The following is a 25,707-nucleotide window of genomic DNA, read 5'->3' as shown; positions in this document are numbered from 1 at the left end:
CAGGAAGACACTGTGGTGCCTGCTAGGATAAATTCTTTATGGAAAATAGTCTGCATCAAAAAATGGGATGAGCATCATCTTGCATCATCTTGCATCACCTTCAAAAAATTGCTTCATTTCTTGAAATTGTTTGCATCACTGAAACACCTTTGAATGTGATAAACAATCATCCCCAAACAAAATTTTTGATATTTTTATGATGTTTTACCAACTTTATAATTAAATTTCATTATTACTCTTTGCTCCATCACAAAAGTGTTTGACAAGCAGAAAAAAATTCAATACAAACAGTAGAAAAAAAATTGACAACAGCATTTTGAAATAAATCAAGAAATGAATCTAAACATGAAAGTTTTAACTAAAAGATTACACAGTAATCATGTTGATGGCATTACTTGTCTCATAAAATGTCAGTCCTGGAACTTTCCAAACAGACAGTATACAGCAGATTTTTCAAAATAATGCTATATATAAAGATTATTTTTAAAAAATTTTTGGTTTGATAAGTGAATTATTTAAAATATAACATCCTTATTGACTTTTAAAATAATACCTTTTTTGATAAATTATATACAGAAGATCTAGATTTTCTGATTAATTTTGAAATGTTGCTCAAAATCTTTGTTACTTGTTGCGAGAAAAAGATTGTAAGATTGTTTTTAAAAATCAAAGATTATTTTTTTAACATTGATTCATGAATAAAATTGAATTAAAATAAAACCAGTTTAATAAATATGTGACATGACAATTTTATGTATTTTGGACTTTTTATATAATTAAAGTTTTGATTTCTATTATCATCAGGAAAAAAATATTTAGAAATACTACTGTGATCAAAAAGTATTGGGAATGGTTCATTTATACTGTGCATGTGCAAGAGAGCACAGTTATTGGTTTTTTTCATTGTTTAGTATGATTTTCATTGACATCTGGCAGAATCCTGTATGTCATTGTCTGTTTTCATTTGCAAATAAATGCTTATTTTGTCTGTAAAGAATTTTTGTGTCAGCAATTTTTCAAAATGTTGAATGTAATTGAGCAAAGAATGTGCATTAAATTTTGTTTTCATAACAGAATTACTTCTACAAAAACTTTGGAAATGTTGCAAAAAGTCTTTGGTGGTGATAGTTTATTGAAAACAAGAGTTTTCCAACATTTCACGCTAGTTTATTGTCAAGGAAGGCAGAGAACACATTGAAGATGAATGATGCTTTGGTAAACCATCCACTTCAACTGATGAACAACTGATGTCATTGCTCGAGTCAGATTTAGTGCTCAGTGATTGTCATTTAACTTGGATGTTGTCAAGCAATTTTAAAAGATCATTTGGGCTGGTGGCACATTGCTTGTCAGGTCATCTCGAAAATGTTGAATTTTTTTCAAATGTGTTCAAGTGGCCGAGGAAATGTTTTCTTAAAATGCATCATTACAGGTGATGAAATGTGAATCTATGCTCTTGATACTGAAACAGCTCAATAATCAAGTGATTGGCACTTGAAAGGTGAAGCAAGAATGAAAAGATCATAAAAAAGTCAGTCAAAAATCAAGGTTGTGTTAACTGTTTTCTTTGATTCTTGTGATGTTGTGCATCATGAATTTCTTCTGACTGGCCAAACTGTCAACAAAGAATATTATTTGAGCACATTTGTATTGTTTGAATGAAGCAATTCATAGAAAATTACCTGATTTGTGGCGAGAAAACTCTTGGTTTTTGCATCATGATAATACACCTGCTCACAATGCTCTTGTTGTTTGTGAATTTTTGGCTAAAAATTAACAAATACTGTTCTGCAAGCTCTATTTACTTGATATGGCAGTCTGACTAAACCAATCGGTGCATTTGTTCTAATGATATGGAATATATGGAGAGCAGTTGCTTTCATTTGTAAATACTAATTAAGGGTCTATTTAAAAATTGTTTTTGTTCATGACCAAGTCACACAATCACATTATAATCTGTTCAAAAATGACTCTCACTCTCATCTAAAAATGATATGTGCTTTTTTGATGTGCAATTGGGAAAGGGGGAAAAGTCCAAGCAAAAAGACTGTGTAATGTGTGTAATGTCTAGACAAAATGGTGAATTTCATCAATAATAAATTTATTCTGTTAAATGAAAAATATCAATTTAAATTATCTTACACATATAAAATAATTTATTAATAAATATTTAAAATTTTAAGAACTGTATGATAAAGTTCACAAAATAAAAGACTATACAATAAAAGTGTCTTCTTTTGATCTTTTCTCACACCTTAATAATAGTCTTTTAATTTGTGAATTTATGTTTACTGTTCTGGCCATTTTATCAAATATCAAATATATGTATGATAGTGTTTTTTTCTAACTGTATATTTACTTAATTAAATTCACAATATTAACAATATAATTTTATAATTTGTTTCAGATGATAATTTGAAAACATTAGAACTTATTTTGGAATAAAATTAAAGTAAAAATATGTAGAAAGACAAAAATGTCTTCACTCTTGCCACGTGAAATCACCAGGAACGACAGTCTACCATTGCAGAGACGACTTTTCTTTAGAGGCTATGCCATTGTATAAACATACAAAACAGTCTAAAAGTTCTCCAGTGACAAGCCCAAAACAATTAAAAATATAAAATTTAAAAAATTGGCACATTAGTAAAAATATTAGCTGGAGAACTTTTAGACTGTTTTTTATGTTTATGCAGAGGCATAGCCTCTAAAGAAAGATCATCTCTGCAATGGAAGATTGCCATTCCCAGTGATTGGACATGGTAAAAAGACATTTTAGTCTTTCTACATATTTTTACTAATGTGTAAATCAGTCAGCCAAGTTTTTAAATATTGTATTTTTAAAAATTAAGGTAGTTTATGTATATCTTAAAATTGAAATGGTAATGGTGTAATATTGGAAATAGAATAGATGGGAGCAATTCCCTTATTATGTCATTGTTGGAGGATCATATGTCATGATCATATAAGGTGCATTCTACACTAGTAGATTTCCATATACTACACTAGTAAATATAAAGACACTACTAGATTTTAATCCTTAATATATTGCATATTAGTTTGAAACTTGTCAAAGTGGACCTAGGCCACTTTCAAAATAAAATTTTTATTATTTATTAACCAGCTAATTTTTTATTTCCAAAATCTTAATGAATTTTGAATGTAATAAGCTACAAATTATTTAAAAAGAAAAATAATGTAGAAATGTAAACATTATAACAGCTGACTTAATTTTTTTGGAAAATGGACATTGGCCACTTAAAATAAATGGCTCATATAATTTATAAATAGAATAAAATATAAGGTTAAAAATAATAACTTTCATTTTGTGCTATTTTTAGTTCATTCAACAAATACATCAATCCTAAGATGCACTTCTACTTATTTTTACTTGCTTGAAATATAGATGTGTTACATTTACAGTCTAAAATAACATCAATGAATAGACTATATAATACTTTATGTATAGTACCAGTAATAGACATTTTTAGCTATACTACTGAATTTTCTCATTGGTTCAAATGAGCTTTGCTGATAAAGAGCATTTAGTTTAAACTACTTTATTTCCTGCAATTTCAAATTTGTAGATCTATACATTCCTGCTGTTGTGTGTCTGTCCATCTGACCTTCATTAATCTTAAGAATGAAGTAGATTAGATGAACATTGAGACCAGATACAGAAAGCTTAGGGGCCAAATGCCCCAATTAATTATATATGAACTTCAGGTCTGGACCAGAAGTCATGTAATTTCAACTCAAAATCTTTACCTTATTCAATAGAGCAATAAATTTGGTATAGAATTGATCTTACAATAAACTGAGATCAGTGATATATCACTTGACCTTCTAAGACACTGTTTCTCAGCCTTTTTTGATCTTTGGCCCCTTTTGAGCTTAATATTTTTCTGTGGCCTAACAATAGTAGTTCTGGAAAAAATTAAATTATAGCATATTTCTTATGAACTAAATACTTATACATTCATTTTTAAAAATAAAACATATAATAAATTGACATTTTTATTTAGTGTTATTCTTGTGGGTGATGCAAACTAGGAAGATTTTTAATGTCTGCATATCAATACGCATATATTTTAATAATAAACATCCTTCCGGTGAAAAACATGAAAATGACATGTTTTGCATATACATGCAAGATTTGACATGTTTTTGTTTACAAGAGACATGTATGTATATTGTCTGATAACAAATGAAACATTTTAGGTTCAAAATTTTCTTATCCAATTTACTTTTGTATTTTATTTAAACATAATATTTTAATAATTTACATTACATTTCTTTAATAATTTACTGATTGAAGTATGATATAATTGTTTTCGTATTATTTTAATATTTTATTCTGATTGTGGCCTTCTAGAGTTTGCTCTAGCTCTCCAAAGTTTATTTTTGGCCTGTGACTCCCTTGAAATGTTTTGTGGCCCCCAGTTGAGAACACTGCTCTAAGAAGTGCAATATTAATGTGGTAAATGCCAACTGTACCAGAAAACTGGAACTGTACATGCAGATAAGAATTACACCTCAATGCAAAATTTCCAGCAAAAATCAATATTCGTGGCTGAAAACATTTGAATATTGAAGTTTTGCTGGAAATTTTGCATTGAGGTGTAATTCTTATCTGTATTAATGTGATCTCATATTTTCTGTGATAAAAGTCATGTGAAAAATATCATCATCATAGAGAAAAAGTAATTACTATTTCAGATTCAGCATTAAAAGTTATATTTATTTAAATTAAAGTATGATTAGAAATTGAAACCCAGCATTGTGATGATGTCACAATGAGTAATTTTGATTTTTAATATTCAAAATATTTTCAACACATCATTATTATGCATCATTTAAAAGTGATTGTATAGCTGAAGAGCAAGGAAATGAAACTGCTGAAGATGATCTATTTTGTGGCATTTGTATTGCTTTCAAACTTGTTATTTAACAAACTTAATAAAAATTGATTTTAAAAATTTCTCCTTTATAAAATATCTTAAAATTATCTGCACATCTGGAAAAATATCTGTTGGTTGAAAAATTTTTGTTTTAACTCCCTACACGTAAGAAATACCTGTACTTCAAATTATTCAGTCTCTTGACATATATATTCTTTATTGTATAGAAACATATATGTTACAAGATCATATATTATGCTGTACATATATACAACTAAGCCAACAGAGGCTTCGTGTACTGTAAGCACAAAAAGAAGCCAATTATGTAGGCTCATTAGCACTTTACTTGATTTTGTAATTTGTTAAAAAAAACTTGTCCATATTGATTTGCTTTGCTTTTCTCCCTATTTAATACAACAACCACATAATATTAGCAATGTCATGTATCATCTGTTCATTTATGCTGAAATTTGTCAGGAAGGTCTTCGTGACTTGGAAAGATTCAATGGCCTTGCTAAATTTTGGCATTACATTTGGACCAGTGTCAGACTGTTCATCAGGTAGCACTATCAGGCTGCTGGCTTTCTTTGTACAATTCTTCAATTGTACATATCCCAGATGTAACAAGTGCATCATCAAACTCTACAAATTCCTGGAAACATCCAAATACTAATTAAATGTTGAAAAAAACATAGTTTATAATAGATGGGGCTAAAAAAAATTTGTTATTCTGAGTTATGTATCTGTTAAAAGGAAGTAAAATTACATTGATTTGGCAGGACCTAGATAAAGAATCCAATGTTTCGTGATTCGTTAAAACAAGATTTTACTGTATATAGTGTGTCCAGAAGTCATCACCCTGTTCTTTTGTTTTTGTAAAGATGCTGAGACATGTTACAGAACATACTATATACTTGTCTAGAGAATATCAGCATGAGCTTCATCCTAATCCTGGCAGTCTGATAGAGCATCAAGTTTGTTAAGATAATCTGATATGAGAAGAGAAAATGCTCCTATCATTGCATTCTCATCTATTGTTCAAAGGACAAAGCCACTTTCAGAGCATCTCTTCATAAGTAGCTAATGAGTTTTGGACTGTTCTTAGACACATGAGTGGTCATGTGAATGACCATCAAAAACTCATTGTTGTGTCCAAAACTCATGTTATTGAAAAAGGCTTTGTCTTTCTTTGGCTGATAAAGACAAGAATAGCAAATGCCATTGTCTTTCAACATAACAGTGCTCTTACTCATTTTTCATGAAGTGTTCACAGGTGCTTAGATGAACTACAGTAGAGAACCGAAAATCGGAATCAGTTGGGGACTGGGGTCGTTCAGATTACTGATTTGTTCCGATTACCGATTATGTACGAATAAATACATTAACCTGTCCGATGTTCAAATTTTTCTTCGTTGCGTGTCGCTTCGTGTTGAATTTTCGTCGATTTTAATCCTAACAAAAATTTTTATAATAATAATCAAGGCTATCGTATCGTTAAAAATTATTTCTGCATTTTGTACAAACAAAATAAATATATTGAAGAATATAAAAACATGAAAATTATACTTTAGAAGTAAATCTAGTATCAAAAACGTTCGATTCAGCACGACACAGTCCGACTGAAAATCATTCTGATTACCGGGGTTCCGATTAACGAGTCTCTACTGTATTCCAAACAGATGAAGTGACCATGGATCTGAATCAGCCTCAGCACCTCTCCTGTGGCCACCAAAGAGTCTTAACTTTATAATGCCAGACAATGCCTTATGGGTCTTCAACAAGGAGAAAATCAGTCAACAGAACTACCAGACAACAGAAGAATTGAAGAATGTAGTGATAGGAGTATTTTCTCTTCTCACACTAGATTATCTTGCCACAAACTTGCAGTATCTAAACATATCAGTATGAGTGCCAATGATCACAATGACACTCATACTGATATGTTTTGGACAAATAAAGTGCAAGGTATGTTCTGACATATACTATCTCAATACCTCCTTTACAAAAACAAAAAATGGAGTGACACAACTTTCCTAATATAGTTAATATGTGCAGCAAAAATTTAAAAATTGATGGTTTTGATTGTTTTAAATATTAATAAACATGATTAGTTTTAATAAAGTTTAAATTCTTTTTATTAGTTAAACTTTATTAAAATTATGTCTAATTATCTGTAAAATAATTAAAAATTCAAATTTATTGGAAAATTGGAATAATCATTGTGATCACTGTAGCAATAGACTGTCATTAACTATAAAAACATCAAAAATATTTATTTTGAAGGAATTCTGATTGCTTAAAAAATACATTCAATTTACTTGTGACAAGTTTTCTAAAAAAAGTACACAAACTAGTCAGGGAAAAAAGAATTTATTAATGCTGCTGTTGTGAAAGTGTATTACATCTGTGAAAATATCTTTTACCTTAGAAGTACTTTTATCTCTCCAGGGGACCTATTCTAAGCCCTTCTGATAACTCAACAAAAGTGATATATGAGACATTCGATAAATCTCCTTAGCTAAAGATAGTTAGCAAACCTTAGATTGCTATTCTCTGCTCCAAGTTAAGTAGGTTTTACTACAGATAATCAGTTGATACATATATATATATATATATATGTATATGTATATATCTGGGTTCCATGCTTAGCTATTTTGCTTCAACCAATCACAATTTAGTTAACATTGTGTTTTTGTCACATGACTGTAACCTGCTGTTTTCAAGCAAAGCATGTGTTTTTAGTATTGTCGTATACAAGCATTAGCTAAATTTTTTCTAATATAATAAATATAATTACAATTTTTAACAAAGATTAAACTTTGCTTCAGTCCTTCATTCCGTTGTTTGCACCATTCGCAGTTCGTAAAATCACAAAACTCACGGAGACAACCTTTCCTTGTAGGCTACTGCAGATGGTGCAAACAACGGAATGAAGGACTGAAGCAAAGTTTAATCTTTGTTAAAAGTTGTAATTATATTTATTATATTATTAAACTTAAATTACCGTTGGCCATGTTAAATTCATTTTTAATTTTACTTAAATTTTTTCTGTTAAAATGCTCTAACTTTTTTCATTATTCATTGCATAAATGTAATAGTAATGGCTTTAGAAGATGATAAAGTTCTTTAAAGCATGAATCATTCAGCTGAAAAGCATTATCTCTAAGACGAAACCGAGATTCACAATGTCGAATGCTAATTTTCTCTCTCTTCAGTTGCTTGTGAAGTAATATCATCTTTAAACCTAAAGTTGCCATGTTCTTTTTACTTTTGTTACATTCTTAACAGCACCTCAAAAATGATCAGTAAGATAAACTTACAAGGGGAGGGCACGACCTGGGAAATTCACTTCGGGATGAGACTTGGTATATAGGTAGTACTCCTTTAGGATGTTCAATCCTCAAAACAAGAAAGCGCAATGGCCGGCCAATTTTAAGAAAAAGGCCTTTAAAAATTAGAGCTCAGCTTATGTACTAATAAGTTTTGCTAGGTCAGCAGCTGCCGAGCAGCTCAGTTGACATCGTTCTCGGCTACCGCCAAGTCGTTCAGGGTTCAAATCTCGGTCTCAATCAGTTTTTTTTTTTTTTTCTAAAAATTTTTTAAAATAAGTATTTTGAATATATATAAATATTAAAATTTTATTATAATAAATAATTTCATTTAAAAAAATGTTTAACACATATTACATGTCATTTTAATGATAATAATACAAAATAATTAATAATAATAGTTATAAATAATTAGTTATGGAACAACAGTTTTCATTTATTATTCTATTGTATCAAATTTTTCGAAGGTTACTACTCTTATTAATTCTCACCACTTAAAAATAAAAAGTATAAAACATGTCTTTTATATTCATCCTTTACTTCCATTTTAACAAAAATAAACAACTAAAATGTTTCCAATTCCAACAGCATTATATAAATGAGATCCAATTTAACACTTCAGTGTGAAAAGTATCACATTAGACTGACATTTTCAACAGCAAAACAAGATTTTTCTCAAGGTCATAAAAATGGGCATGGACTTATGGACTGACCTGATATTTGGAGTGTCAGTTTACTTTTGGATTTCAAAGAGATCATAGTGTTCCGTAATATATCACACCATAATACAAATAGTATCTTCATTCACAGACATTTTACTGTAAAATATTGAAACTATCAGTTTACCAACAGTTGATGATGATTATTAATACACTTATTAATTATTCTGTATTATTATAATTAAAATGACATGTAATGTGTGTTAAACATTTTTTTAAATGAAATTATTTATTATAATAAAATTTTAATATTTATATATATTCAAAATACTTATTTTAAAAAATTTTTAGAAAGAAAAAAAAAACTGATTGAGACTGAGATTTGAACCCTGAACGACTTGGCGGTAGCCGAGAATCACATTAGACTGACATTTTCAACAGCAAAACAAGATTTTTCTCAAGGTCATAAAAATGCACATGGACTTATGGACTGACCTGATATTTGGAGTGTCAGTTTACTTTTGGATGTCAACTGAGCTGCTCGGCAGCTGCTGACCTAGCGAAACTTATTAGTACATAAGCTGAGCTCTAATTTTTAAAGGCCTTTTTCTTAAAATTGGCCGGCCATTGCGCTTTCTTGTTTTGAGGATTGAACATCCTAAAGGAGTACTACCTATATACCAAGTCTCATCCCGAAGTGAATTTCCCAGGTTGTGCCCTCCCCTTGTTAGTTATACCCACTTTGCTATTGGAATCGAAAATGAAACATACTTCACAGAATAGCATTTTCACAGTTAATTAAACACCAATCATGTCATTCCAATAAAAACTGGTTTTTATTGTATTTGTTAGCTTAATGATACAACTCAGAATAGGTCCCAAGCATGTTTCCGAAATTTCTTACGAGCCATCTGCACTGCATTTGGATTTCAGCAATTTTTTAGATTTTTTTTTTTAGCAATTCTCTGAGGCTCTCTTCTTCTTCTTGTTCTTTATGCCTATCTTTTTAAGTTTCTTACCTATGTAAGTTTGATGACAATTGAACCTTTTAGCTGCCTCCACCTGGCTAACTGCATCTTTGTTGTCAAACATTTGTCACAATGCTCTTTGGTTTTTAGCATTCATAACAAACAACTTTCTTCCATTTCCTGGCCTTTTCCACATTCCAGATATTTAAAAAATATATACTGTTGATTTGCTATGGTTTTTGGCTAAAAAATGTTCCACCATCAATTTTTTTTCAGTGGTTTGCTTTATTTTTGTACATTTGTACAATATGCTCTCTTAATATGTCTGCTTTTGAATCCAATTTTCTGAGCTGACTCATGTTGCAGCACATGAATGTTTGTAAACTTCATGTGCCGTAACCAAGCATGCGTAATGACGTAATCTTTGGAGCAGATTTAAAAATTATTTGTTTAAGTTCAAAAGTTAAGTTGCTTTAAACTCAGTCCAGATATTTTGTCTCACCCATTATATCCATAATTTTAGTGTTAGGTTTTCAAAAGGAAAAAAATCAGTCCCAATTTGTTTTGAATTTTTCTCATATTATGTTTATCATATTTGTATATTTAATTTGTGAATATTCTGTTTTAGATTTGATGTCTTGATTTAATGATTTTAAATAATGTACTATATGGGATATGTAGGGTAATTATCTAGGAAAGATCATTCATTCTTTGTATGAATATGATAATTTACTTAAAAAGGCAAAAAGATATGTTTTTATTGTTTCAGTTAATTTCTGCCAGTAAAGGAGATGATGGGGAGACTGTTACACTTGCCTTATCTGATGAAGAATCAAAGAAACGCAGGGAAATTTTAGCCAGACGGCCTTCATATCGTAAGATACTTAATGATTTATCATCAACAGAAGCCCAAGGAGCAGTAGTCAGTTTGACTGGAAATTCAGGAACAACTGTAAAAGAAGAGACTGGAAATGCTAATGGAGGTAATGATGCAACAAACCAAGAGTCTGAGAGTGGTACAGTAAGTGGGAATACCATCACAGTGGCGGGAACTCAATACCACACAGCACCTGGTATACTAAAAGGTATAAACCCTTACTTCGGACCAGATTTGCTTCTTTCATCTTTTTATTATTATGTTAAATTTTCCTATGTATTATATTTGAATATTTTATATAAATATTTTAAGATGCTGTGAATCCTTTCAAATTAAGATTTAGAATTTTAGTCATATAGTTATGCAATAGGTAATTAGTTGAAACATTTTAATGGTGGATTCTAATATTTTAGTGTTATTCGATAATCATATCTTTAAACTGTTTACGAATATATTTATTATTAAATAAAAAAGTATAAATATATAATATAAATTTTAATCCTGTTGTATTAATCTGTGAAAATTAGTTATCTCCAGTATTACAGTACCATTTCTCAGACATTTTGTATGGCTAAATAATAAAATATTGTCTGATTTTTATTTGGAAAAAACTTTAATTATACCTTATTTTAAACATTATTAATGAAAATTGTTATTCCATAATTGTTACAAGATTATCAAATTTAGACCAGTAAAATTACTAAGGTGCATTTCAAATTTATGTGGACAATGCAAAAAATAAAGTAAGCAAGTTTATCAGATTAGTACTTTAATAATTCATATGCTATATTTTTGATTCTTTTATAATTCAAATTTAATTTATTTTGATTTTTGTATATACATAGAAAAATGTTAATATTATATATTAAATTTTCATTAAAAAATTTATTTTTATATTTATTCAAACATGATAAATTATTCTGCATCTATTTTTGATAATTCTTTGAAATGCCATTAACAAATGTGTATAGAATGTAGACAAAAACATTGCACCAGACTAAATATTGCTTCCGCTACATATTAGCTAACTACAAGTGCACAAGAATATGGGTAATCAGTGGGTTTTTCAGTTGCATAATCACCATGCACTTCTGACTCCCTTCTCATGGGTCAAATCCTATCTCAGCTTCTATAAAAATTAGCAATACAATTTAAATTACAAAGTTTTAGATCATCTCAGAATTAGTACAGAAGTTTTTCATCTGGTTAAAATACTCAAAGGGGAAGTGTAGGACACCATCAAAAAGGAGGGGGGAGTGTGGAGGTAACTGTGAGACTTCTCTACATGATCTTCATGCTCAAGGCAACAGTGTAAAGTAAACAGTTTTTCGAGTATGATTTAGTTGTTTTAAAAAATAGTGTTTTTAACCTATCCGATGTTGATATTTTTCTCCGTTGCACGTGGTGCCATATTGAATTTTTGTTGATGCCTAATGAAAATTACATTACATGTTTTTGAAAAAATAATCGTGGCTATTGTATTGTCCAAAATTACTTTTTTATTTTGCACGAACAAAATAAATATATTAATAAATGTAAAAACAAATAAAATTATATTTTGGAAGTTAGTTTTAATATAAAAATTATAATGACTAACGACATCTAGTTTTAAAAACATTTCAATGCTGAAACGAGATATCTCGAGTCAACTGGTCAAAGGTCAGCAGGTCACAACCTGAGATATGTCGGGAATAACACTGGGTAGGTTAATGAGAAATGCTTTAGTTTTCAAAACATGCAACCCTTTGGAAGAATACTATGTGCATACTATATAATGAGCTGGAACATGTGAACCTAGACAGGAAGGTCAAAAAATTACAGAAATCACCAATCACCAAAATACTTCCATTTCTCAAAGGAACAAGTGTAACAGGCCCAAGTGTACCGAGACTCTTCGGATTCGCTAAAACGCACAAAGATGTAAAGCAGATTAGACCAGTGGTTGAAAAGCACAAGGGACCAACTTACAAACTAGAAAAGAACCTGCATAGATATTTGTCCAAGCGCATTGAGAATAACCAATATGTCACAAAGAACCCGTTGAACGTGGTTAACGAGCTCCAAAACATATCTTTAGTAGAAGAAGAAATTGCTTCAGTTATGGATTTCGAAAATCTGTATCCATCAATTAAACTAGATGCATGTTTTCAAGCTTTGGTGGACCCAAGGGTAACAGCGTACCCCGAAGACCTGAGACTACTTGCTGACCTAATATGTTACCATTCAGTTTTCGTTTTCGACGGCAAGATTTATAAGCAAAAGAAAGGTGTGCCCATGGGCAGCCCAATGTCTGGGCTACTTTGTGAATAGGTGATACGTAAGTTGGAGCAAACTACTATTAGAACATTTAAAGATGATATCGTTTTATACAAACGATACGTCGACGACATACTAATTGTATGGAAGAAAGACGAAAGAATACAACATTTTTTGAATGCGATGAATTTGAATAACCATGGCCTGATGCTAAAACTGGAACAGCTCAGCACAACAGAGGTACATTTTTTGGATATCAGTGTTACATTTAAAGAAGGTTCCTTATCTACGAAAGTATATATCAAACCCACGCATGACCCACTATACATTCCCTCCACATCAAACGATCCGCCCACTTACAAACTATCGGCGTTTAGGGCCATTATTAGAAGAGCATTTGCCTATTGCTCCAACGTGTATGACAGAATACAAGAGTTGAATAGAATTAGAACCATTGCAACAACCCTAGGATTTAAAAAGTCAATAGTCGAAAACCTAATAAAATCTTACATAACACCTAATAAAAAGAAACCGAAAGGAAATTCAAATGGGGAAATAACTAAATTCACGTACAGAGAAGGATTGTCCACGATAATGAAGGAAATAGCCAAATGTAAGAATGCAAAGCTGATTTATAAGCGCGCACCCACCATCTACAGTGCCCTCAGGAACGACAAAGATAGCACAAAAGCGGATGAATGCTCTGGGGTCTATAAAATACCATACGAAAATGATCAATTGGACCTGAATAAAGAATACATAGGAGTCACTAACAGAGGCTTAAACAAAAGACTAAAAGAACATATGTATGACATCAGTAAAGGGCACTGCACTACCACCCTATCAAGAATGGCACAAACAGAGGGATCAGTAATTAATTGGAATGAAGCCAAAGTTATCCAACAAGTACGCTCGCCATCGTTAGCATTAAACATGGAAAAATTTGAAATATACAAATCAGGGACAACAGGTAGATGTTTGAACTATAAAGACGCAACGAATTTGCGAACTGCGTGGAAATTCATGATAGACAAACACTCCATTTAATCAAGCATACAGCGTATCCTCATCCCCTATAGAAATATAGATATATATTATGTTAGTATACGTCCCTTAAATTATTATTTAGCGGATTAATATGTTTATTTAATCAATTTTATTAATGTTTTTATTATTGTTTATATTTTATATTTTACATGGAATGTTCCAACGGTTTTTTAAAATTTGAAATATCGTGCGCATATATATTCGAACCTGCACGAGATAACATTCCAGAACTAAGAAATTGCTTGAAGATGACCTGTGGAACAGGTGGAAAACGTTTGCATAATTAAATTAATAATTTCTCAGAGATATAAGATGTCTGAGTAGTAATGTTTTAAAACTCTGAGCATTTATCCAACTATAGTTCTTTAATTGCAAGGATATACATGAGAGCATTTTTTAAGCATTAGATAAGCTGAACAATTTTGTTCAGGATTGCTACAAATCCTGGAGGCAATCAAAAATAGACAGTTATTTTAAGAAAGTGTAATTTTTTTCCAAAGTTGTCTATATGTGTTATGAGGCAATACAGTATAAATTGTATCAAATTACCACTATTTTCATGCTTGTAATTATGCTCAAAACTATTTCAAATGTTTCGTGCATTAACCCTTTCCATGCGGTTATACGCCTTTAGGCATATGTCACGTGACTTGCCGTTAATTCGTGATGCGGCATACGCCTTTAGGCGTAATTAATCAAAAAAAATTTGATTATTTTGCGTTATATTCGATTTTCCAGCGATATTAGCTTTGATTCGCTCTTCTGTAGGTCGATTGACTTTCTTTAAGCCAAAAAGTGTTTTGTGACCACCCCTGGGCCATAAATATTTCGATAAAATGATGATAAACTTTTACGTGTTGCTTTACGATAACAATCAACTCCGCTCCCTGCCAAGTAATTAGAGACATAGTGTAAATAATAGCAATAACTTCTCCCCCGCTCTAGCTAGAGAGCTGCAGTTTCTTTTATTTAAAAGAAGACAGATGTATCTAACTAACAAATGTACAAAGTTTAGCGATTTTCTGTAAATTAATTATTTTTTCTTTTGTTCGTAAGCTTCAAATTTTAATATTATTTTAAATTTCTATTAAACTAGAAATTAAACAATCGTAAACTGTGATATGTTCTTAATCAAACACAAAAAACAGATTAAACATAGCGCGATTTTGAAGCGAAATATTGCGATTTAAAAATTATCCAAAAACTGCAAAAAATTAGCCGCATGACGAATTCCACTCAATTATTTGTTGTAGATCGCCAGCATGGAAAGGGTTAAACTTAATTCCCAGTTTTTTGGCTATGGATTGCCAATTGCTGGTAAACATCCTTCAGTCTGGTAACATTCAGATTCTCAGTTTTGAGTTTTGTATTGTTTTGGATTCTTCAGTTGTGTTTTGTACTTTATTTTATTTGGGTGAAATAAGAAACATTTACTATAAAACTTCATCATGTCGAGTACATAATAAAAGTTCTACATATTGAAGATTATGCTGTTGCATTATATTATTCCATCTCTAGGAGAAAACAAAGCAAGAGTGTCCATATTTGTTCTATTTTTATATTTTTAATTATAACATAATATATAAAAGCAAACACCTTTTAATGTTATATGTTTATAAATACTGTGTAATGCCTGGAAAAGATTATGTAAAATATGTCATGAGAAAACTATAAAGTATTTGTTAAAAAAAAATTATTCTTATAGTTAGAAATTGGATAATTCAAAATCACATTTTCAAGGTCCTGAGCATTTTGAATTAAGCAGGAACAGCTGTATATGTAAAACTCTATGTACTGTACATTATACCCAAGTCCTGTAGACCACTTCAAGATAATACAATTTGATTTAATAAGGTTTTACTGTATATAGTCATTCAATATACAGCTGATGAATTCATTCAGTCTTATTAAAAGAAATGAAAATTCCTATTAAAAATTTATATAATGATATCTCTATTTGTTTTTGAATTTTGTTTTATATGTTCTACTGATTTGTGAGAAAATAGCATAGATCTCTTTATTTTTCAAAATGAAATTACATCATTCTATTTAAATTAGAACAGAGAAACACTCGAATTTCCACTGGTTGTTTAAGATCATTATTGTTTTATGGAAGCTAATCTCTCTTCTTTAATTTTTCCTTCAGTTTTATGTGAAAATATTGTGATTAGTGATTGCAATCCAGCAGTGTTTTCAATCCAGCTGGATTTTTGCTGGACCAACATCATTCCAGCTGGATCCAGCGCGGATCCAGCACAGATGTATTTTTGGTGCAATAAAGTGTTATCTATTTATTTATCCAGCAATTTATGGTTTTTTTTTTTTTTAAAGAAATAAAACATTTAAAAAAAAAAAAATACTTAAGAAACTTTTATTATTTAGACTGGTCACTATAAATCAGTAAAACTTCTTACACATTTAGGAAGTAAACTTAACTTTGGTTCGGTTTAACACTTGATAGTGATAATTAACTTTAAATGTTTAGTTAAAGATTACATTATAATTATAAGTTAAATAATAGCAAAGGTAATTCTACTAATTAATTTATATTAATACAGTATAATAATGTAAGGACAGATAATCAGTGGCTAAGTGGCTATCAGTCTTACCAGTTTTCTTATATAAGCTCTACATGTAAGTCTGTAGTTATTTATAACTAATTTAATTATTCATGTTAGTAAAGTAGTGAGTAAGTAATTAGTAGTTAGTTATTATTATCACAATCAAGAATCACTTACATTCATATCATCATATATCTAAGATACTGATAATCATTCATTTAATTAACTATTTAACTAACTAGGTAGTCTCAGTTTCTCACTAATTTTCACAATAAAATTGCCTAGCCTAGCCCACTAACCACTTATAGAATAAAAGTTAAAAACTCTTACTTAATAGAATTAGAGTAGAAGTTTTAAAATATTAGTCTTGTCTTGAATAAAGTATTTTAAAGGATTAAATAAAATGAAATCAATCACTTCTGTTATTTTTTTGACTTTTCTGGAAGTAGAATCTCAAGAAACAAATGGTATTGGTGGTGTTGTCTCCCAACCTACTTCTTAATGAACTGCATATACGGTAGAGCATCGATTATCCGACCCCCGATTAACCGACCGCATTCTAGTCGGCAAATTCAATTGTCTGCTAATGATGTGGCGCTACAATATTTGGTTATATCTTGGCTACTTTAATATTATTTTTGTTAAATTTTTGCGTGTTTTAGCTGGCAACACTGGCTCGACCATGAAAGGGAGGCTAGTATTTAAACCAGGCCTAATACACTATACTAATAATGTATTTTTTCATACTTTTCGGTTATCCAACTTTTCAGTTATCCGACCAACCCCAGTCCCCAATTAAGTCGGATAACCGATGCTCTACTGTATATCCCGCTGCGGAGAAGGCCCTTTCTGCCTCTACGTTAGTTGGTTTCAGGGTCATCAAATAATCATAAATTGTTCCGTCACGTGATTCATTGACGTCACAACCGACCCTAAATTAGAATTATGCACTAGGACTAGGAGAGGAGTTACTTATTTTATTTAGCCCGAAGACACTTTATTTAGCAAGAGTGTAAAGTCAACTGGCAATTAGATCAGCAGAGGCAAAAGGGCGGGAGGTACGGTGTAGAGAGGGAGTGTAGCACGTGTCGCACTGAATGGCAATGTCACTTTCGCCGCCGAGCGATAGCGCACATAGCAAAGCAGCAACGCGACAACATAGACTTTTGTGGCATTATTTAGAAAGTTAATTGAGTATTTGTGGATCTGCAGCGCTGGATCCAACACCTGGTGCTGGATCCAGCAGGCCGACGAATATGCTGGATCTAGCTGGATTGCTGGATGAGGGATCCAGCAATTGCAATCCCTAATTGTGATACTAAGGACTAATAGTAGATCCCAATAAGTAAAGATGAGTTTTGCAGTTTTTTTAAATTAATATAATTCGAAATTGATTTCATTGATTCCTATGAAAAATAATTTAAAATGTAATAGAACTTTAATCTTTGTTATAATTTTCATGAAAATTGGTTTGTAGACTCAAAATAATATACAGAATAAGCATGGCCCTCTGCACAGGGAAGAAACAGGATGCTTGCCCCTGCAAGTAAAAACTTTCATAAATTAGAATCATAAAAGTGATTGATATGTAACCTTACACCCTTCACCATGGGATAGTTTGCCTTTTCATATTGATGCAATACTGTATTCTATATAATCTACTGGAGGAAAAAAAGACCCCAAAAAAAAAAAAATTAAATAAAAATTTATTGGTGTAATTATTTGTCTCCAAGCTTTTCCCCCTGGAAAATTTTCTGCAAATGCCCATGAGAATAATAATAAATTGGTTTTATAGAAATAAAAAATTAGACAAATTAGATAATATCAATGTATCTTAGCTGCATTGGTGTATCATTGAAATAGCTATCTCAAAAATCATTAATGTTTTTGGTTGTAGACATAATAGAATATATTATATGAAAAATAATCTTTTAAACATTTAGCTACCTCCTTTTTCTTATGGATGTGACAAAAGCCACTTTGAGAAGGTGATTGAATGAGATGTTTTTGTTTTCATTGACATTAATAACCTGGAATTGTGGCTCCAAAAATGAATTTTATATGTATTGAGATTCAAAGATTTGTTAATAAATGCAATGTTGATTTCCAAGACATTGAGGTTATGGTAACCTAAATTAATACAAAACGTTTACAAACAAGTTTCAAAATAAAATTATATCAACTATGAAATACAAGTATGTTCTTTGCAGTTTTACTATTAATTTGATAGAAAATTATTGATATTTGAAAATATCAATATTCATGGAAATGAATGACAATTTACATATAAGATGAAGGCCTGCCTTGTTGATCCAGTTTTTCTTTTGAAGTATTGCAAACTTTATTTTTATTTTGTAATTATTATTTTATTTTAGGCAAATCCAGACAAATTTTTTTTAAGTTGGAGAATGTTAGTATGTAATAATATATAATAATTTTGTATCATTTACAGTATGGTAATAAATATTTATATTGTAAAAGAGCATGAAATACAAAAAAAAACAAAAAATACACAATAAAATGATCATACTTTGTTCTTTAAATGAACACCTTCAGTATAATCTCTACAAATTGCTATAATCCTTAATAAAATTAAATGACAGATTTTCTTTTCAATTCAAAAATAAAATAGTACTTTCCTTAAAAAAATTAAGAAAATTATATTACATATATATTGTTTTAAAGAAACAGATCAAAATACTATAAAATGTATTTTTATTCATTTTATTAAATAAGCAAATTGGCAATCTAATTTTTTTTTTATTTTTTGTGATTTCTAGATGAATTTGAAATTCACCTTGTACCTGGTACTCCAGATTACTATAATTTTTTTTTTTTTGAGAGAGAGAGAGAGAGAGAGAGAGAAATTGATTCTTTAAACTATTTTATTGTTATACTATACTAATAATACTATAGATTAGGCCAAAAGACCTTCAATAAAGTAAAAATATTAACATATAACTTTTGTATGATGTTTTTATGCAAATATTTATATATTATGTTGTAATGCAGAGATATAAGTCCCCTATAAAATATTTCCTTTTTGATTATTTATTTTGTTCAAGGACTTTTGGCTGTCATTTATATATATATATAATAGTAATGATAATTATTTTTATAAATTAATATAATAGTATTATTGAAGAAATAATTTATTTTGTAACAAATAGAAAAATGTAACTTAATAGTGACTTGCTAAATGTATGAATTTATCCAAAAATATTGATAAATTAAATCATGTTTAACAAAATGTGAAACCGGTGGAAAAATAATTTGAAAGTCATAATGGTCTTTAATGATAAATGCTGAAAAGCATATTTAAGGATAAATTATTTTTATTGCATTTTTATGCATATGCAGACAGACACCAATTTATGTAATTGTTAAATTCCTGAAGGATTGGTACAAGTTTAAAATAAGCATGTAAACAATTATGTACTGTACATAGTCTACATATTACACTCATGGCCATGTACAGTACTGTACAGTACATTATACTATTATAGACAATGTAATTTTAGAATTATTGGGTTGGCAACTAAGTGATTGCGGATTTTGTCAATAGGTGGCCTTAGCACATTTTTTTGCTTTGTCATCGTGTTCAAAGCGCCTAACCTATATTGTTTTCTTGTTGTTTGGACTTCCACCTTTAATTTAGTAAAAAAATTGTATCGATTAGTTATTTAGTTTTGTTTTTATTCTAATTTAAAAATGGAAGAACAAGACTTGCATTTCAGACATATTTTATTGTATTACTTCCAAAAAGACAAGAACGCATCACAAGCACACAAGAAGTTATGTGCTGTATATGGGAATGAAGCCTTGAAAGAAAGGCAGTGTCAAAATTGGTTTGCCAAATTTCGTTCTGGTGATTTTTCACTGAAAAATGCTCAACGATCTGGCCGTCCAGTTGAAGTTGATGAGACCCATATCAAGGCCATTATTGATTCAGATCGTCATAGCACAATGCGTGAGATTGCAGAGAAGCTCAATGTATCACATACATGCATTCAAAAAAAAATTAAAACAGCTTGGCTATGTCAAGAAACTGGATATATGGGTCCCTCACCAGCTTAAGGAAATTCATTTGACTCAACGCATTAGCATCTGCGACTCGCTTCTGAAACACAACAAAATTGATCCATTTCTGAAATGACTGATTACTGGGGACAAAAAGTGGATAGTTTATAACAACGTTAATCGAAAAAGATTGTGGATGATGCAAGATGAACCAGCCCAGACGACACCAAAAACTGAGATTCACCAAAAAAAGATTATGCTGTCAGTTTGGTGGGATTATAAAGGAATTCTGTACTTTGAACTTTTACCAAGAAACCAAACGATTAATTCAAACGTGTATGTTCAACAACTTGCCAAACTGAGCAATGCAGTTCAAGAAAAGCGGCCAGAATTGGCAAATCGTAAGGGTGTTGTTTTCCAGCATGATAATGCAAAGCCCCACACATCTTTGGTCACTCGCCAAAAATTATTGGAACTAGGTTGGGATGTGTTGTCACATCCACCATATAGCCCTGATCTTGCACCTTCAGATTACCATTTATTTCGTTCCATGCAGAACTCCTTAAATGGTAAAATTTTTAATGACGCTGATGATGTAAAATCACATTTAATTCAGTTTTTTGCTGGCAAAAATCAGAAGTTTTATGAACATAGAATTATGACACTGTCTGAAAGATGGCAAAAGGTCATTGACAAAAATGGACAATACCTAATTGAATAAAGTTATATTTTTAAGCAAAAATTTTGAATTTTCCTTCTTATTTAAAATCCGCAATCACTTAGTTGCCAACCCAATAGTTTGGCTCTAGAATATTTCAATATATCTTCTGCATATTTTTCTCACCTGCGGCCAATTGGATAAACCTTTGAACACTGATAATTGTTGTGGGTTTGCACCTGACCAATGGGCTGACTGTGTGGATTTTTCTATGCTTTCTTCACATGTCTAACACCTAAATAAGGGTCATTTTCCCCATTGAAAGTCCTCTCGAGAAGCAGATTGCCTTGATGAATGCCCACATGTGGGCAATTACCCTCCCTTGGCAGATTGCCCACGTCGCATTGCCTTATTCCATCAATCCAATCCTCCAGTAAGTTTTAAGTTAGGTAGATAGATATCAAATAAGTGAAAATCATCTTGTAACTTTGATAAATACAAATAGTGCATGTGCATTACAAATGTGATACTGTGATTACAAAGTGATAATGACTCATTAGAGAGGCAACTGTTAGAAAAAAGGAAACATTATTTGATTATTCCTCTTTTTTTTTAAATCAATGGGTGGTTGTCCTTAGGCAATCATCTATGATGCCTAGTGCTGATTATAGATCATTTTAATCATATAAAATAAACATTCACTACAAAAGAGTGCATTTGTTGAATTATAATAGGCAAAAATTATTTTTGTATTAATACTACTGGTTGTTTTATTTTAATGAAGACATTTTTTGTGATAGATGAGAGACTTGATTTATAAAAATGATACAAATTCAGATTACATTTGTTTTCTATGATCAGGGAAACAGGCAGTGATATTTAAAAGTGGATAAGATTATAGCTTGGATGCTTTTTAATATTTGTGAACTTGGTGAGAGATATTAGACCAGTGTTTGCTTTTTTGTTTTCTGATGAAATGTTGGAATGCTTATATAATATCTTTCTACATTGCTTGCAATAAATAAATTGGTAATTTTAAAAAACTTACTTTATATAATGTATACAGCTAATAAAGTATTAATTAAAAATTTTTAGTATAAGTTTCAAAATTTCTATTATTTTTATTTTAGAAAAATTATATTTAAAATATCATATTTTCATATTGCATATGATGAAGTAATTATAATAAATAATAAACGTAATAACAGTGCAATATTCAATGAAGTAGACATGCTCTGTTATATTGTTAAATAAAAAAATAAGTTTGTATGATGCCTTTTTATTTAGATGCATAGTTTCAAATAGTTCTAAAGATTACTAAGCATAAAATGAAATAATAGTTGCTACAACCCTTGGAAATATTTAGTAATAATGTTTTTTCAATTCAGAGATCGTAATCTATGGACATGATAGAAGATTCTCTCTTATTATATATAGATATTGAATTCCTGTGATCTAGGTTATGTAATAACAAAAAAATATATATTCTTCTAGATAGAAAAGGATTAGAATTTATTCTAGCACTAGCATTCTAAGTAATTTCTTTGCAGTATAGCATTTCCCTTCCATTCTGCTTGAATCATTGAGTTCTAGTGTTTTATCAAATTTTCCCACTCTGCCTTTGAGACAGCATACACACCAAGGCACACTAATACAGGAGCGATTGGCCATAATGTACCAAGTTCTTTGTGAAGAGGAACAACATCAAGTTGGAGCCAGTGGACATGTAGTGAGGACATTGGTACTTCCTAGATCATCATTTGAGCCTGATGAAACAATTTATCACAGCTCTAGATAAGGAGTTGGCAGTTTTCAAGTATGTTTAAGACTTTTTCCCAAGCTGGCTCAGGCAGAGGTCAAAACAAATGTCTCCACGGAATCATAGATAAAGAAGATAGTGGAATGCAAGTAATTCCAAAGTTCACTATGACAGAGAGAGAGGTTTGAAACAGCTTTGTTGCCATGGTTCAGGGCTTTCTGCACAGTTACAAAACTGAAAATTATGTGGAGGTGGTTGAGACTCTGGTGAAGAACTATAGCAAAATGGGCTGCGGAATGTATCTTAAAGTTCATTTCCTTGATTGAAGTTTGAGTTGAATAGATAATAACCATATTCTTGATAAATTCAAGAACATGGGAGAATATTCAAAGGAGCAAGACACAGCAAGACAAGAACAAGACAAGGTGAATGAAAAGATGTAAATTTGCCCAGTTTCTTAGTGGAAATACATTTCCAAATATTAGCTGTACTGGTCATAAAAGCAAGTTTGAGGGAAAACAATAACCATTTTCTATACTTTTTAGGCATAAGCAATTGGAAATAACACTTCTTACCCAGGAACAAAAAAGAAAAACAAAAGAAATGAAAATTTGTTACATAGTGTTGTTCATAAAACCATTTTTCAAAAATCTTTCATTTGCAGTAACTTTGGGCAGTCAAAATTAAAAAAAAAAGACTTAAATAGATTAAAGGCAATAAATATATTTTACAATAATTTAGTATTAGATTTCTTAAGACAAAAAATTTAGTACAACAGATACCTGATCTATAACCACTTGTTTTACAGTTATCTACATTTTTAATTGTATGAAATTCCATACTTAAGTATTATATTTTTTACTGACCATTTCAGTTCATTTTTATATATTCAAACTGTATTTCTAACAAATAGAAAGAACTTCGGTTTAGGATATTCAATGTGAAATTAGAATTTAATTTATTCTAGTTTAATAATGATTTCCAGGAATCAGTTAAATTGTAAAAATGGAGATCTGTTATATATCAGAAATGATGACAAAAATTATTTAATTTTAAAAAAACATTTTTGCATATCTTCATAAATTTATGTCAGCAAATTCTAGTATTTCTTCTAGATGAGAAACTTTAAACACACCCAAAAGTTCAAATTTAATTTGATACTAGCAATATTCCAGAAATAATTTTAAAATTCATTTTTTTTTAAATTTTATATAGTAAATGCAATAAAATTTTAAAGAATGAAAACTATAGTAGTATAGTATAGTACAGGCCTGGCCAACCCACAGGCCGCATGTGGCCCATCACATTAAATTGTGTGGCCCGCTAAGCGATATTATATATTTATTAAAACTTTTGTTTGCTGTTATGTGTAGACCAAAACAATTAAATAAAGGAAAATTTGCCTGTGTCATTGTTATAATGCGCAAGTGCGAGTACAAACTCTTGGTATAACAATAAAATCTTGCTCATTTTATATTTGTTTTACTATTTTAAAAACATGTTTGTCTAAATTGTGGCCCACCGTAATGTTATGCGTGATCAAAGTGGCCCGCGAAACAATTTGGGTTGGCCAGGCCTGGTATAGTAGAAACTAAAAAAAATTTTTAAATGAAATTAAAAATCTTTTAAATGTTAAAAATTCATTTCCTGAAAAATTTCCACTTTGTTATGCATGCGTGCATATGTACTGTACATAGATAAGTATAACAAGGGCTATTTTTCAGTCAGGATGCATTGTTATGTCTTACCAGCAGATAGCATAAAAAGTATCAATAGCCAGTACATAATACCAGCAGTTGCTCAAGAAGAAAAATTCTGTACATTCTGACAAGAAGTTTGATGACTGGCACAGTAAAAATGATTGAAATAAACTGGACCACTTTATTGGCCACAATGAGTGCCATGGGATGAATGGAGCCAACATAAAAAAGCAAATAGAGTGGGACCTCACTTTCATCAGAGGCAGTCTCTTGATTAACAGACAATACTCTATGGCAGCAGTTCCCAACCTTTTTTGACATATACCCCTCAGTAGTTGTCTTTTGCTAAGTTTTATTTTGCATGTTAGACACTGTGGTACCATCATCAATTATACAGTGCTGTATAAAAACACGTAAAAAATGTTTTCTTAAATCAAAAATGTTGGAAGGACACGGTTTGAAATAAAAAAAAAATATTTTTATTAATCTAAGCATCAAGTACGTACCATGACATTGTATTTAAGACTCAGAAGATCAATTTATTGAATTCAAGTTATGTGAGGTTGCCGAATGCCTCAACAGTTGCAGAATCCTAATATTCTTATAGTATATCCGCCATTATTAATTTTTCTTTACATATCCTTAAACCACCAACTGGGGGTACACGTACCCTAGAGTACGTGTACCTCCAGTTGGGAACCGCTGTTATAGTATATTTGCCATTATTTACCCCCTGGATGTGAATTGCTGCTCTATGGGAATTGTCTGTCCCTGCTATGTTCTTGTCAAGAAATGAGGAATGGAGAAGTAAGTGCTAATGATAGTATTTTGAAAGAGGAAAAATGTAAAAACATAACTACTAAAAGGACACAATTTAGCAACTGACACTAAATTCAAAATAAGAAATAAGAGAAGAAAGTGTAGATGGAGATAGTATTTTCCAATTTTTTATATATTACATGCTACAATATA

General features: G+C 30.5%; 1 protein-coding gene across 8 annotated transcripts in view; it reads left to right on the top strand.

Moving 5' to 3' along the window:
• The window catches only part of LOC136988161 (cyclic AMP-dependent transcription factor ATF-1-like), a 64,214-nt gene that overhangs the window by 32,694 nt on the left and 5,813 nt on the right, over positions 1 to 25,707 (top strand). For 7 of the 8 annotated variants that reach the window (XM_067285988.1, XM_067285984.1, XM_067285986.1 and 4 more), the window contains one exon: positions 10,627 to 10,942. In XM_067285988.1, coding sequence (XP_067142089.1) covers positions 10,627 to 10,942 — 316 coding nt within the window. The remainder of the gene's footprint in view (positions 1 to 10,626; positions 10,943 to 25,707) is intronic. The other variant, XM_067285991.1, reaches the window with a different exon arrangement.

This window comes from Centruroides vittatus, unplaced genomic scaffold (genome assembly GCF_030686945.1).
Source record: "Centruroides vittatus isolate TY-2023 unplaced genomic scaffold, ASM3068694v2 scaffold_324, whole genome shotgun sequence".
Taxonomy (NCBI): domain Eukaryota; kingdom Metazoa; phylum Arthropoda; class Arachnida; order Scorpiones; family Buthidae; genus Centruroides; species Centruroides vittatus.
Note: the sequence above shows the minus strand (reverse complement) of the source record. Positions and strands in the feature narration are given on the sequence as shown.